This window comes from Buteo buteo, chromosome 7 (assembly GCF_964188355.1).
Source record: "Buteo buteo chromosome 7, bButBut1.hap1.1, whole genome shotgun sequence".
In the NCBI taxonomy this organism is placed as follows: Eukaryota; Metazoa; Chordata; class Aves; order Accipitriformes; family Accipitridae; genus Buteo; species Buteo buteo.
The window spans coordinates 46375841-46387909 of record NC_134177.1 but is presented as its reverse complement, the minus strand read 5'-3'; the positions used below and the strand labels follow the sequence as shown (position 1 = coordinate 46387909).

Below are 12069 nucleotides of genomic sequence, written 5' to 3'. Positions count from 1 at the left end.
AAGTAAAAAGATGTGTTACTATTTCAAATAGGGTTGGGTGGAAGCTCCTTTCCGTTTTTGACAGATAAGTGGGAGTTGCACATCTTCCTTCCCTACCAACTTCAGTCTGTGATTTGCCATGTGGGAAGTTCATGCAAATACAAAGGAAGTGAATTACCAAAGGTTGCAAAGCCATATGTCATGGTCACTAGACAATTTTAACTGTACTGGACTTGATTGGGCTGTGATGATTCAGCATCTGGCCTTGTCCAGATTGACCTTGTCCTCTTGTCCAAATAAACAATATAATAGAGAAAAACCAAACATATTTGCTTTAACAGATTTGTGCAAACATGGCATCATCAAAAGGATGCCTACTCTGCATAGCACCCTTGCCAGCTTGTTTGATGGGATGACTTGAGTCTGCTAGTTCTGGAGAGCTTTTGCCAGTAGCCCATAGGCGGTAAATTCATTAATAACAGTTCTCGTGAGTCCTCTCTTTCCCAGTTTCACCTCTCTTCCTCAGAGTTCTTCACCACTCCACTAGTGCTGGAGCTGCTGCAAGGGTCTGCTCTTTCTAGGCAGGCAGTACCGGGATGGGAGGAGCACAGAAGCTGTTCTGCCATTTGTCAGAGTGAGGGAGGGGAGAACTGTGCTTCTGCCCAGATGTGAGGATTCCTGTTCCTCTGGCTCCCACCCATCATCACGAGGATGAAGTCAGCCCCTCAGGAGGTGCTGGCTGCTTCAGTTACAGGAGTTACTTCTCATCCCTAAGCAAAAGCTTCTGTGCTCTGAGAGGATCTGCAGCCCCTCTCATACCTGTCACCCACCCAGGAACTGGGGTAGTTGGCAATTCTATAACACAGTTCATTTGTAACAAGCCACTGGCCCTGTGAGGAAAAGAATTTGGGTCTCCTGCTTGTGAGTTGCAAAATTTCTGTTACGTCATGTGAATTATGTAATACTTGGTATGATAAAGAAGGGGCTTAGCAAAACAGTACACTTGAAGAGTGAGGGAGCAAAGAGCCATGTTCAGTGCATGCAGTTTTACAGCCTGTGGCCACCATGGATATGTTGCAGTGAAAACTCCATTTCCTACACTCTGCACCATGCAAGAGCAGGGGAACACTTACATCACACACGCTTTTGACCTTCACCATATAAAAGGTTTGAAGATTCTTGCTGTAGTTCCCCACAGTAAGTTTCACCAAGATTAGCATACTGTGGTCCTGAAAAGTAAAACTACAGTCCTGCATTCCCACCAGAACTGTTGCATGCAGGTAGTGTGGATAAATCAGTCGCCAGATGTGATATCAGGAAACTTTTATACAAGTTTTTAATAAAAAAATTCAACAAAAAAATATATATAATCAGGCATTTTATGCAATGCATACATTCTTTATATCTGCAGGTACAGATAAATAACAGAAGGCAAAACCAAGTATTTTGCTTATCTTTGGCCATTAACCAATAATCACCCCCGAAGAGATATTATAGGGTTAAAGAATAATAAACCGAGTCTGTAAACTTCTCTCATTACAGACAAAGTATCAGGCAATAATACAGTAGTTAGATTTTTAGAAATGTAAGGAAATATTTCTTTAACACTGCCCAATACTGGAATTTAACCTGGTTTGCTGCTATGGAACTTAAGGCCTTCTTTAGCTGATGCACAGGCAACATTCCTGGGTTTACATTAGATATATTCCAACCCTTACCTTAACCTACTTCCCTTCACCACACGTTGCTCTAAAAAGCCAAGCTGTACCTCTTCATGAAATAAACTAGCATGAATTCTTATCTGTGGATCAGTTTCCTGAACTCCAACCAACATACATACATACAGAGCAGTTAAGCTTCCTTAAGTCAATATTTTTTCTAACTCAGTGTCCCAGAATAATAGCTATCCTTCCACTTTACAGCACAGATGCAGCTGATGGCTCTACCAAAGCAATATATACATGATACACATTAAAAATCATAAAAGCAATTTTTAAAGGTACATTGATAACATGTAGCAGCTTATGTCTATATATGTACATGTTTTCACAGTTATATTTTAGAAAATTGAGAACACGAGGAATACTTCTACTGTGTTTTCCATAAATATTAAAAATTTACTGTCAGGCATTTTGACAAAATAGTATTTAGGTTATCACTTTAAATAGCTCTTGAAAACCTGTAGAGTTTTAAGCTTAAAGGCTGTAAAGTTTGAGGATTCTTTAAAGTGTTTAGCCAGTTTCAGCAGCTGGACCACCTGCCTTTTTTTTTTTTTTTTTTAAAAATTCAAATCTGGTAACAAAGGAACTCCACCACTTTTGATGGGATAGGCAAGTTCTTGACTTGGCTGGTGGGCATCACTCTTCGAATTGCCATGCGACACAAATGTTGGAGACTGGAAACTTGTCTTGGCGTTGCCCAGAAGTACACGCTGCCATCCTGTGTCCTGCACAAAAAAAGAGAACAAAAAACCCCACCAGAATTATCCCACCTGAATGATTTCATCTTAGTACAAATTCTCACATACATTGCTAGTTAGGGGGAACGTGCTCTGGACTTCCTGTTGCTTAGTTCTAGCTGTTCCAGACTCATTTACACTAGATGCCGGTTATTCTTTTAAGCTATAGCAGCACAATAAGCAACTTGCTGATTATCTATGTGACAGGCCTGAGCAGATCTTCCAACAGCTATTGAAGGTACCACCTGAAACAGAATAACTGCCCTTGATTATCTAATGGTCTTTTTCCAATCTGCATGTTTGTGGGTCTGTCCTTTATTTATTCTCAAAGATAAGAAATGAGTTTATCAGCTTCTTGATTTTACTGCTATTCCAGGCATGTTTAAACAAATAGTACCAGAAGTAAAACCAAGTCAGAAGCATCAAGTTGCAAGTCACAACTGAAGATTTTTAGAAAACTTAGCCACTGTTTTCAACCTTTTGTGTTACCTTAATATTTTAGGAAGAAAAAAAAAAGTATATACTTGCCCTGCAGCTAGAACACTGCCATCAGTAGAAAAAGTACAGCAGAGCCCATTGTTCAGAGGTGCAACTTGTACAGGGTATTCTTCATCAATTCTCCAGAATCTTACCATTCTGAAAAGGGAAGAACAAAGTAGTAAGTTCTCAGAGTAGACATTTAATTCTGACTGATATTTTCTCTGATGCTGCATAAGAAACTAGTCTGAAGTGGAGCTCAGGGAATTTTTATAAAGATTTTAATATGCATACAAGGTGTTGCAGATTTGGCCTGAAATGCTATGACTTCTTCAATCCTGATATATACATTGATCTGTACTTCTTCAGCCGTTTTAACTGTGCCAATTAAAATAAAAGATTGCCTTCAATTGCAGAAAGCAATAACCTGAACTATAGATTTAGAGAATCTCTCCCTTAAGTGTCATATGTGCTAGGAAATCCCAACAATGCTTGTCTTAATTAAAAAAACAAAAACCCTCCTGTAGATAGTTTAATACCCTTGCTGTCATCTTGAGAAAGCATTCTTCATATTCTTAAAATACAGTTCTTCAAAATATTATTTGCAGTGTTAGCAGAAGTTGAATACGAGATCACAGAATACTCTTCTTTTTACTGTGGAATCTACTACTATACAAAAGACTTACCTGCATTATTAACTCCATTTACATTTTACACTGTTTACAACCCCTCTTCTGTTTTCAGCCGTTACATGCTTAAGTTCTTCAAATCATTCACTCTGTACACAACTAATTATTTCTACATTCAGAATGAACATTAACATATACCAGACAACTCATCTACTTTTACCAAGACCATTAGAAGTCATTTCTCAGTTTAAAAAAAAAAAAAGCTGACTTAGTATTTAAAAGTTCATGTCATATGGGAAGAATTAGAGGAGGCTAACAAACCTTTCCTCATACTTACTTATCATCAGCAAGGCTTGCGATATGTAGTCCATCGTGACTAAAAGATACTGATCTGACCCATCGGTCATTTGCACCTCCAGCAAATATTGGAGTAGGAGGGGGAAACAGATGCCTGGAGATAGAAAGACACGTAGCTAAAGGCATAATGTTTAAGAACTATGGAAGTGTTTCCTTCAGCTATGACCAGCAAAGCTGAGGAATTAAAAATGGATTGAATATTTAACTATGAAATCAGGAGTGGAGATTGAATTACTGTATCTTTTGTAGTAGTGAACACTTCAGCTTTGCTGAAGATGCTTCAATTAGTGCACATTACAATATCAGTGCTTTAATTCTCTATCAGATAGAAGAATAATCTCCACTGCTCTGCCACTTCAGGATTTCCATCAGCCACTGCTAAGATTTTTCCCAAGTCTAATTAGGAGTTAAATACACAAACCCATTAATTAACCCAGTCATCTTCACTCTAGGAGAAAGCTTCCAGATTTGACTACTTACCCAAATTCCATAAGAATAACTCCAATATGTGGATCCCAGACATAGACTCGAGTATCATAAGATGCAGTAGCCAGTAAAGCTCCATCAGGAGAAAACTCACAAGCTACAACATCATTGTGATGTCCTTCAAGTTTCCGTATCATGGAGTATTTATCCATATCCCAGAGAAAAACCTGCAATTAAATAAGCTAATGTTATAGCTCTGCTCAGAGATGCAATGAAGCATTTACTTTTTTTAAGTATAGCTGCTAGTCTTATTCAGGATTATATTAAAATCAGGCATTATGAATTACTACAATTAAGAAATATGCTCAGTGTCATACTCAGATTAAAATCAAGTTTTTTAAAAATAATTAAAGCAGACATGCAAGTTCTAACTCAAGTTTGTTAAATGTTATTAACAAAATAAGCCAAAATATAAGATAAAGGCAACACAATTTAACCATGTAGCTTACTGAAATTCATGTATTACAAAACTATTTTATTAAAATATGCAGAAATAAATAGGGTTAAACTCTACAGTCCCCTCTTTTCAGTAACTACCAAAATTTTAAGAAATATACAGACAGAAAATGTAAGGTTAACATATTGTTACTCCAGTGGCATCCCTTTGAGTTTAAGATCACTTGTTTACAATTGGCTTGGATCACCAACGTCAGCCTAGGAAGAGAAACAGATACTGCAAGCAAAAAGAATTTTCACAGCCAAAAGTTATGTCTTTGGCAAAACAATAGGGAAGTCTAACCACATTATTAGAAAGAATTTATGCATTTTAAATCAAGTCAACAGTAAAAAACAACATTAATATTACAATTTACCCGGCTAATTGCATATTGTATTATAAAAATTGATAAGAGATGATAGTATTCTGGGATTTTACGTGCAGTTGTACATTATATATAATCAAAATAAAGACTGTGCAGAATTATTTAATAGGAACAATCTATGTACTGAAGCATAATTTTATAGAAAATGTAAGTCTTTAGCATAAGATGTTATGTCCCTAAAAAAGTTCATTAGGGTCCTTGATTTTTCCCGACTCAGTTTTACTGCACAGATTAAATACTGGCATCTTGGATAAATTTATGTTTGACCAAAGCAAACATAGCCTTAGCGCCTCACATACTTCCTAAAACTCAACCAGTTTACAATCAGTTATAAACATGTTGACCAATTTCTCCAAGGAGACCCCAATATTCCATAAAACTGGAAACTAAGTTTTAGGAGTCAGTGTGTTTCACTGCTGTGAAAATTATTAAAAAAAAAAAAAAAGAAAGAAAGAAAGCAGAAAGTGGACATCAACCAGCACCTGCGTACGTACAGTACACCTTGCAGTCGAATGCAAGGTTACTTCGTCCTATGGTAAAGTTCGCCCCCAGCCTGGTAGCCAGAGATGCCACTCTTTCTGCCCAGCTAACACCATTGTGCTCCTGTGAGTGGTGCCAGCTTAACCTCAATCACACCAATATTGCTGCCACCACCTGTGACAGGGAAAGCAAGAAGCTTATGGAAAACACACAGCCTAAAGATATCAATGTATACATCCTCATCTGCTCTATTTAAAGAAAAAACAAAACCCAGACCTCAACTATTCTCTATCAAATCTGCACTGGTAATTTAAAGTATAAAACGCATTTGAACAGTCATCCATATAAAGTGGTATCCAATGACTGAATTGTGCTTTTTACTCAGCATCACTAGGCTTCATTAAACTACCTACAAAGCCCCTGTAACTAGACTGAATTCCCCTTTCTGTTTTATCCTAATTCTTCAGTGCCAAGAAAAGCAGCTTATGGCATACGTGCTTTACCTGCACTGCTTTCAGTTCTCTAGCAGGGCATTAGAACACGGATGAAATCAAAACCAGTATGCTGTTCTTCGTTCTAGATCTTTTAGACACGAGTGCCATTTGTATTGGAAAACATGTAGAAACATTTTTGTTCAGCAGGAGATACCATGACTGGCTCAGACTTTGAAAAGTCCTTTCCATTGAGCAGGAAATAGAAAGGATAAAAATCAATAACAAAATAGTTTTATGCATTAATCTAAGTATCTTTTAAGACTGGAAGCTTTAGTCTTCTTTGGTTTTGTACTATGAACACGTGCAGATGTGTAGAACTATTTCTCAAAGAATGCTTACAGTTTCTTCAACTAAAAGCAGTGCAAGTTCAATTCATAAATCAGTGTCTCAAAGCACCATTTGCTAGTTTAATTTCATGCACTTTTACATCATCATAAAACATTAGAAGTTCATGACACCGAGCACAAGCTTAATGTTACTTAGATTTAAAATGATTATGCACACAATTCAGTAGATTGAATGAACAAGAAACTCTGACACATACTGCTTTACTAGCTCCAACAGAACAGAGAATAGAAGAGTCTGGAGAGAATGCACAACCGTATACCCAGTTCTGATGTCCTCTCAACACTTTCATCATATTTCCTAAAAAAACAAACAAACAAACAAACAAAACATTCCTGTAAGAACTGATTAAATGTTACAAATTCAAATCTAAAAGCTTTTCCAAATTAGTTCTTCCTTTACAAAGTTTTATACTATTTTTTCCAAACATTTGCAGAGTCATTCTACACAGAAATAAAAATTCTGGCACGCAGCCTCTAAATCCTACGTGCCTATTCAAAAAGGTCACTTCATGCACTCGTTTAACTTAACCCAATACCAGCTTATACCTTTAGGGTATGTATAGATAAAGAATTTCAAGAGAGCATACAGAGTGAATGACTAATAGAACAATTTATTTTTTTTTTTAAGAAATCCTGACCTAACTGATTTTATAGCAATACAAGAGGAGAGTATGTGGATACTTCTCCTATGTATTACAGCAGATGAACTTAAAATGCATACCATCATCTTTCAGGTCCCACACTCTCAGTGTTTTGTCTCTGGACGCAGACACTAAAATCAGGCTGCCATCTGGGGCAAAGGTTAAATCTCTAACAACTTCTGTATGGTCCATCAGGTTAAGGAGGAGTTTTCCTGTTACATGAAAACACCACAATTTAAAATGAAGGACTGTACTTTCATTCAGATCAAATGCTTTATGGATACAAATACAGAATACAAAATTACAGCATGTAAAGCCAGATTTTCTTTGTAGAAACGGTCCCTACAGTAAGAAGCACGTGTATCCTTTTAGGCTCTTCTGTATCGAGAGGCAATTTCCTGAAAAGCTAGTAAATCCATACACTAAAACCGTATGCCTCTGAAATAAGGCAAGACTTGTCTTTTGATAGGCATCTATTCTAAGCTTAAATTTACAAGATAACAACAATTACTCAAGTCATTAGTTTCATTTTTTTAAAGCTGAGAAGTTCTCTCCCAACCTAGCAGCTGTGCTATCAGCTAAACTGAGATTCCCTGATTTCAGACTATCTCTTATCATTTGAACAATTACATACTTCTAAAAAAAAAAGAGGTCCTCATCAACATAATCCTTCCCCATACTCAAGAACAGAGAGCAACTTCATGTTTTGAAAGTTTCCTTTGTTTGAAAGTATATTAAAACTACAATCCAGCAGAAGATTTTAGAGTAAACAACCAATATACATGAAGTCAATCACATGCTTAACCATTTCGCAGCAACAAGGCTTCGTCTTCCATCACTTACATCTCAAAGCATGACCCGAGCCTGTTCCTTCATCTAGCAGTATTTGAATATTTCTGGCTGCAGGAGTTCATGCTTGTTTTAGATTACTTAATTTGTATTCAAGGTTCAGTTCCCAATTAAAATTCTGTAAGCAATTCATTCTGCGTATTAATAATGTTACTACTGCATAAAGTGACAATGAAGTGCCAACTTCCTCTCACATACTCTACCTGTATATACATCCCATATCTTGATGCGCCCATTGTTCAAGCCTGTTGCAAGTAGAAGCTGGTCTTGCCCAAATTTGAAACGGTGCCATTCTATATTGACACAGCGGCTTTGCTTCTCAGGCACTGAAGACCCAAAAGCAAGACTCCAGACGATATCACCACAGTCTATTATATGTTCACAAGGCTTATTTTTCTGACCACTGTCACTATTCTGCCTCGGAAGTCTTGTACTGATAGAATTTGCAACATTCTTTGTGCCGTGCAACAAGCTGCAAAACAAACAAAAAAGACAAAAAAACAGCATAAAGTGTCTTGAAAAATAAATAGAACTACTATATTGTATAGAACACAAAATAATACTAATACTTTTGTACACATTTTGACCTCTGTGGAGAGCAACATATTAACTTAACCCACTGTGAAAACCAACATTTTTAAAGCACTTACAGAAAAATTAGTTACAAAAATTTCTAAGGCTTTCTGCTAAATGAGCAAGAAGTTCCCTGTAATTCACTTACATGTGTTAAATACTGGGAAGAGATACTGAGAACCAATTAACCCACTACCAGAAAGAGGAAAAAAAAAAATAGAGAGGCAGGATTTGCTAGGAGGGGAAATGTAACCTGCTATAAAAATGCAACTGCTGATTACTAACTTCATTAAAATGCAACCTGCAAGTGAAAGTAAAATGTGCCTTTTGGAACTTAACTTGCACTCTAATAAGAATGAGTAAATTCCTAAAAGGTAAAACAAAATAGCTTTCTAATAGGAAATTTAAAATTCCAGATCTGCCCGAGTCTTTAAATTTCCTTTTCATTCTAACTTCCTCTTATTTTAGAGCATCTGAATCAATTAATAAATCACTCCTCCATAGCCTTTGTGAGATTGCAATACAGTTGTTTCTCTTGCTGACCACAGAGGGAGAGATAAAACAGCAGCTGTTACTTTAAAGAATTAGTTTTTCCCAAAGACGTCAAAGCCTAAAAAGCCCAATAGATATGGTTTAATCTATTAAAAGCTATCTCCTATTTTGAAATTCTTAAGTTTTTCAGATGAATTAAAAGCCATATGGTTTGTCTTACAAGTTATTAAGGCACTGAGACCAGGGGACGAGCTTCACTATGCGATGCCCTTGTGACCAAGCAAAGTATGATCCATCGGGAGCAAATGCAACAGTCCAGTTTTCACGTCCACACTTCTTGTCAAAAGGAGAAGTTGGGGCTAAGAGTTCTCCCACAGTGCGTGATCGTGCTAAAAAGAAAACAAAGAGGAAATTCCATTTTTTTAAAAAAGCCAGCATATTTTAAATGGTTAGAAGGGAGCCAGGCAATATGGTAATTGTTTTGGTTTTATTTCATGACATTTAAAGTAATTGGGGAAGATGTCTTATTGTCACTGTATAACCAGTGAAAAGACTAAGCCTCAGCTGCAAAAGAGTCACTAAAGAGAAACAGCTTAGTGTTAAAATGCCCTGGTCGTCATGTAAGCAACATAACATCTTGATATCAGAATCATAGTTCAAATGAAAAATTTACTGAAACCAGCTATTACTTCAGTTATTGTAACTATAGCTCTAGAGACAGCAGAACTATGCTCCAACTTGACCTAATACTTCACTGTTTAGCAAATAAGACGCCCAGTAATGATTTTGTTTGGTTTTTACCTTTAAAGAAAAAAATGTGAGTACACTTGCACACTGTAATATCTTCCCTTCCTTCAGAAAAAATAAGTTAGCCAACAACCATAGGAAACAAGTTAGCACTGTGCCACCAGATTAGCTGACTTTCCCCCCGCTTTACAATGTAACCGCGTGTACCCCGCTTCCCTGCTGCAGCCCAGGCTGCGGTGCAGGTCCAGGGCTGCAGACAGACCTTCCCGACGGCGTCCACCGCCCCGATCGTCAGAACGCGGATGTGACAGGACTAATTCTGTCCGGGGCAGCGGCCCCGCTGTCAGGCGAGGGTGGTGAGCGGGCCCGGCCGCTACCGCCGCAGCCCGCCGGGGCGGAGCGGAACGGCCCCGGGGACCCTGCGCTCTCAGCCGGGCAGCACCCGCTTACTTTTTTCCATCTGGGAAGAAAGGGCTGTGAAAGGAACGATGTCGCCTAGATGCTATTTAACAAGACTTTGCCCATTAATGGAAGCAAGCGGCTTCAGCCGAAGGATGCCTCTTTGAATAATGCATTCCGGTTACTTTAAAACGGGCTGTGTAACCGACAGCCATCCCGATCTATAAAAACCCAGCGGCACCGAGGCGGTTTTCTCCCCCCGGCGAGAGCGGGAGACTCTCGCCTCCTGCTCAGCGGTGCGGCCGTGCGCCCGGCCCCGGCCGCCCCCCGCCCGCACAGCCGGTGTCTCCCGCAGCCACCTCCGCCGCCCGGAAAGGCCGAACGCGGAACCAGCCCCGGTCACGGACGGCGTTTAACCCCACCCGCGCCCCGCAGCGGCCGCCCCTCACCGATGAGCTTCTCGTTAACACTCAGGGGAAAGCTGGCCATCTACGGGGCCGCCCTTCCCACCGGCTCGGGAACCTGCAACGGAGAGAGAACGCCCGCCGCTCGCCGGAGACGCAGGGACTGGGACAAAATGGCGGCGGCGGCGCGGGGTGTAGCGCGGGGCGGGGAGGCGGCGGCCTGGCCTCGCCCCGCTGCCCGGGGGTGGGCGGCCGGGGGACGCCGCCCTCCCTCGCTCCTCCCGCGGGCTGACGGGGCCTCCGGGCGAGGCGGGGGCGGCCGGCCAAGGGAGCCGGTCTTCTCACCCTGCCCTTCCTCCTAGCCTGCCCTTCCGCGCTTTCACCCCTAATTCGATTTCTGTTCCTTGGTCTCGGCATCCCGTTTGGCAGCCGGACGCCTCCTCACGGCCCTGGCGGCCCTCTGGTTACCGACGCCCGGCAGCGAGGCCCCGGTGCCTCGTCCTTTCCACCCGTGCTGGCCAGGCACCCCCTGGCTTCCCGCATCGCTTTGGCTCTCTCTCCCTGCCCGACGGAGCTTGGCTCCGTCCATCCTGCAAAGTCCAGCGTTGTGTTCCCAGGAACGGTCAAAACACGCGGTCTGATAGGAACCCCGCCGTTGCTGTAGAATAGCCTCCGGGACATGCTTAAAATACACCCCATTCCTTTTGTGTCTGGGGGAAAACGGGACACGGCAACGCGGTAGCAAGACCTGGGCTGCAGTGCCATCCTGGCAGGGTCTTACAGTCACAGGCCATTCTACCAACGTCTTCCAATCCCATCTATGCCAAAAGATGTGTCACATTTTAACTCTACTAAGGGACTAAATCTGTAGTGACCAGGCTCCCTCAAAACGTGGGGGTTCAGAGTACAGAGAAGAACCATGGTGACTCCCCCAGTATTGCAGTCAAAAGGCTTTTTATAGCTGCTGTTGTGTGCATGTACTGATGAGGTTGTGTTGATAAACTGGAGAGTCCTTAAATGGGATAAGAAATGTTCTTATGTTGCTTAAATGCCCAACCAGCAGCAGTTAACATTCCTGTCGCAGTGAGTTGGATTATCTTTTAAGCCAGGTTGTGACATCCTTGATGTCTGTTTGACCATGGGACTACAAGGCAACACGTAAACCAAAAAATATGTGAACGCTTATATGACTCTGTTGCAGAATGTGTGTAGGACAGTGACGTGTGCAGTTGATTTCATCTTCCCTAACCAGGGGCTTGAAAACTCTTGGGAGTTTCCTACTGTTTGATATTTCTTTCTAAACGTGTATATTTCAGCATCTAAATCCAGCAAGACCTGGTTTATGATAAAGTTTTGAATTTACTGTTAAAGTTAATGGAGTTGTCCATAAACAACTTGAAGAAAGAGACCCTGAGGACACCTCATTCTCTGTGCAA

At 40.5% G+C, this 12069-nt stretch overlaps 1 protein-coding gene across 1 annotated transcript; it reads right to left on the bottom strand.

The window, feature by feature from the left end:
* Window positions 1-1292: 1292 nt before the first annotated feature.
* WSB1 (WD repeat and SOCS box containing 1) lies at window positions 1293-10850 on the bottom strand. Its single transcript, XM_075033048.1, has 9 exons — window positions 10679-10850; window positions 9304-9472; window positions 8222-8490; window positions 7250-7381; window positions 6726-6826; window positions 4381-4553; window positions 3881-3994; window positions 2966-3073; window positions 1293-2425 (listed from the first exon to the last, which is right to left on the bottom strand). Exons 1-9 carry the CDS (start codon window positions 10716-10718, stop codon window positions 2266-2268), a joined length of 1266 nt encoding a protein of 421 aa, XP_074889149.1. The 5' UTR covers window positions 10719-10850; the 3' UTR covers window positions 1293-2265.
* Window positions 10851-12069: the final 1219 nt, after the last annotated feature.

Bases quoted from the DNA above. Each gene is read 5' to 3' on its own strand.
- WSB1 (XM_075033048.1), bottom strand. From the start codon at position 10,718: ATGGCCAGCTTTCCCCTGAGTGTTAACGAGAAGCTCATCG. The intron at 4,554-6,725 runs GTATGTGTCAGA...ATTTAATTGCAG, and splicing joins CTGTTGGAGCTAGTAAAGCA to GTTTTTCTCTGGGATATGGA. The intron at 2,426-2,965 runs GCAAGTATATAC...TTTTTTGTGCAG, and splicing joins GGCAGTGTTCTAGCTGCAGG to GACACAGGATGGCAGCGTGT.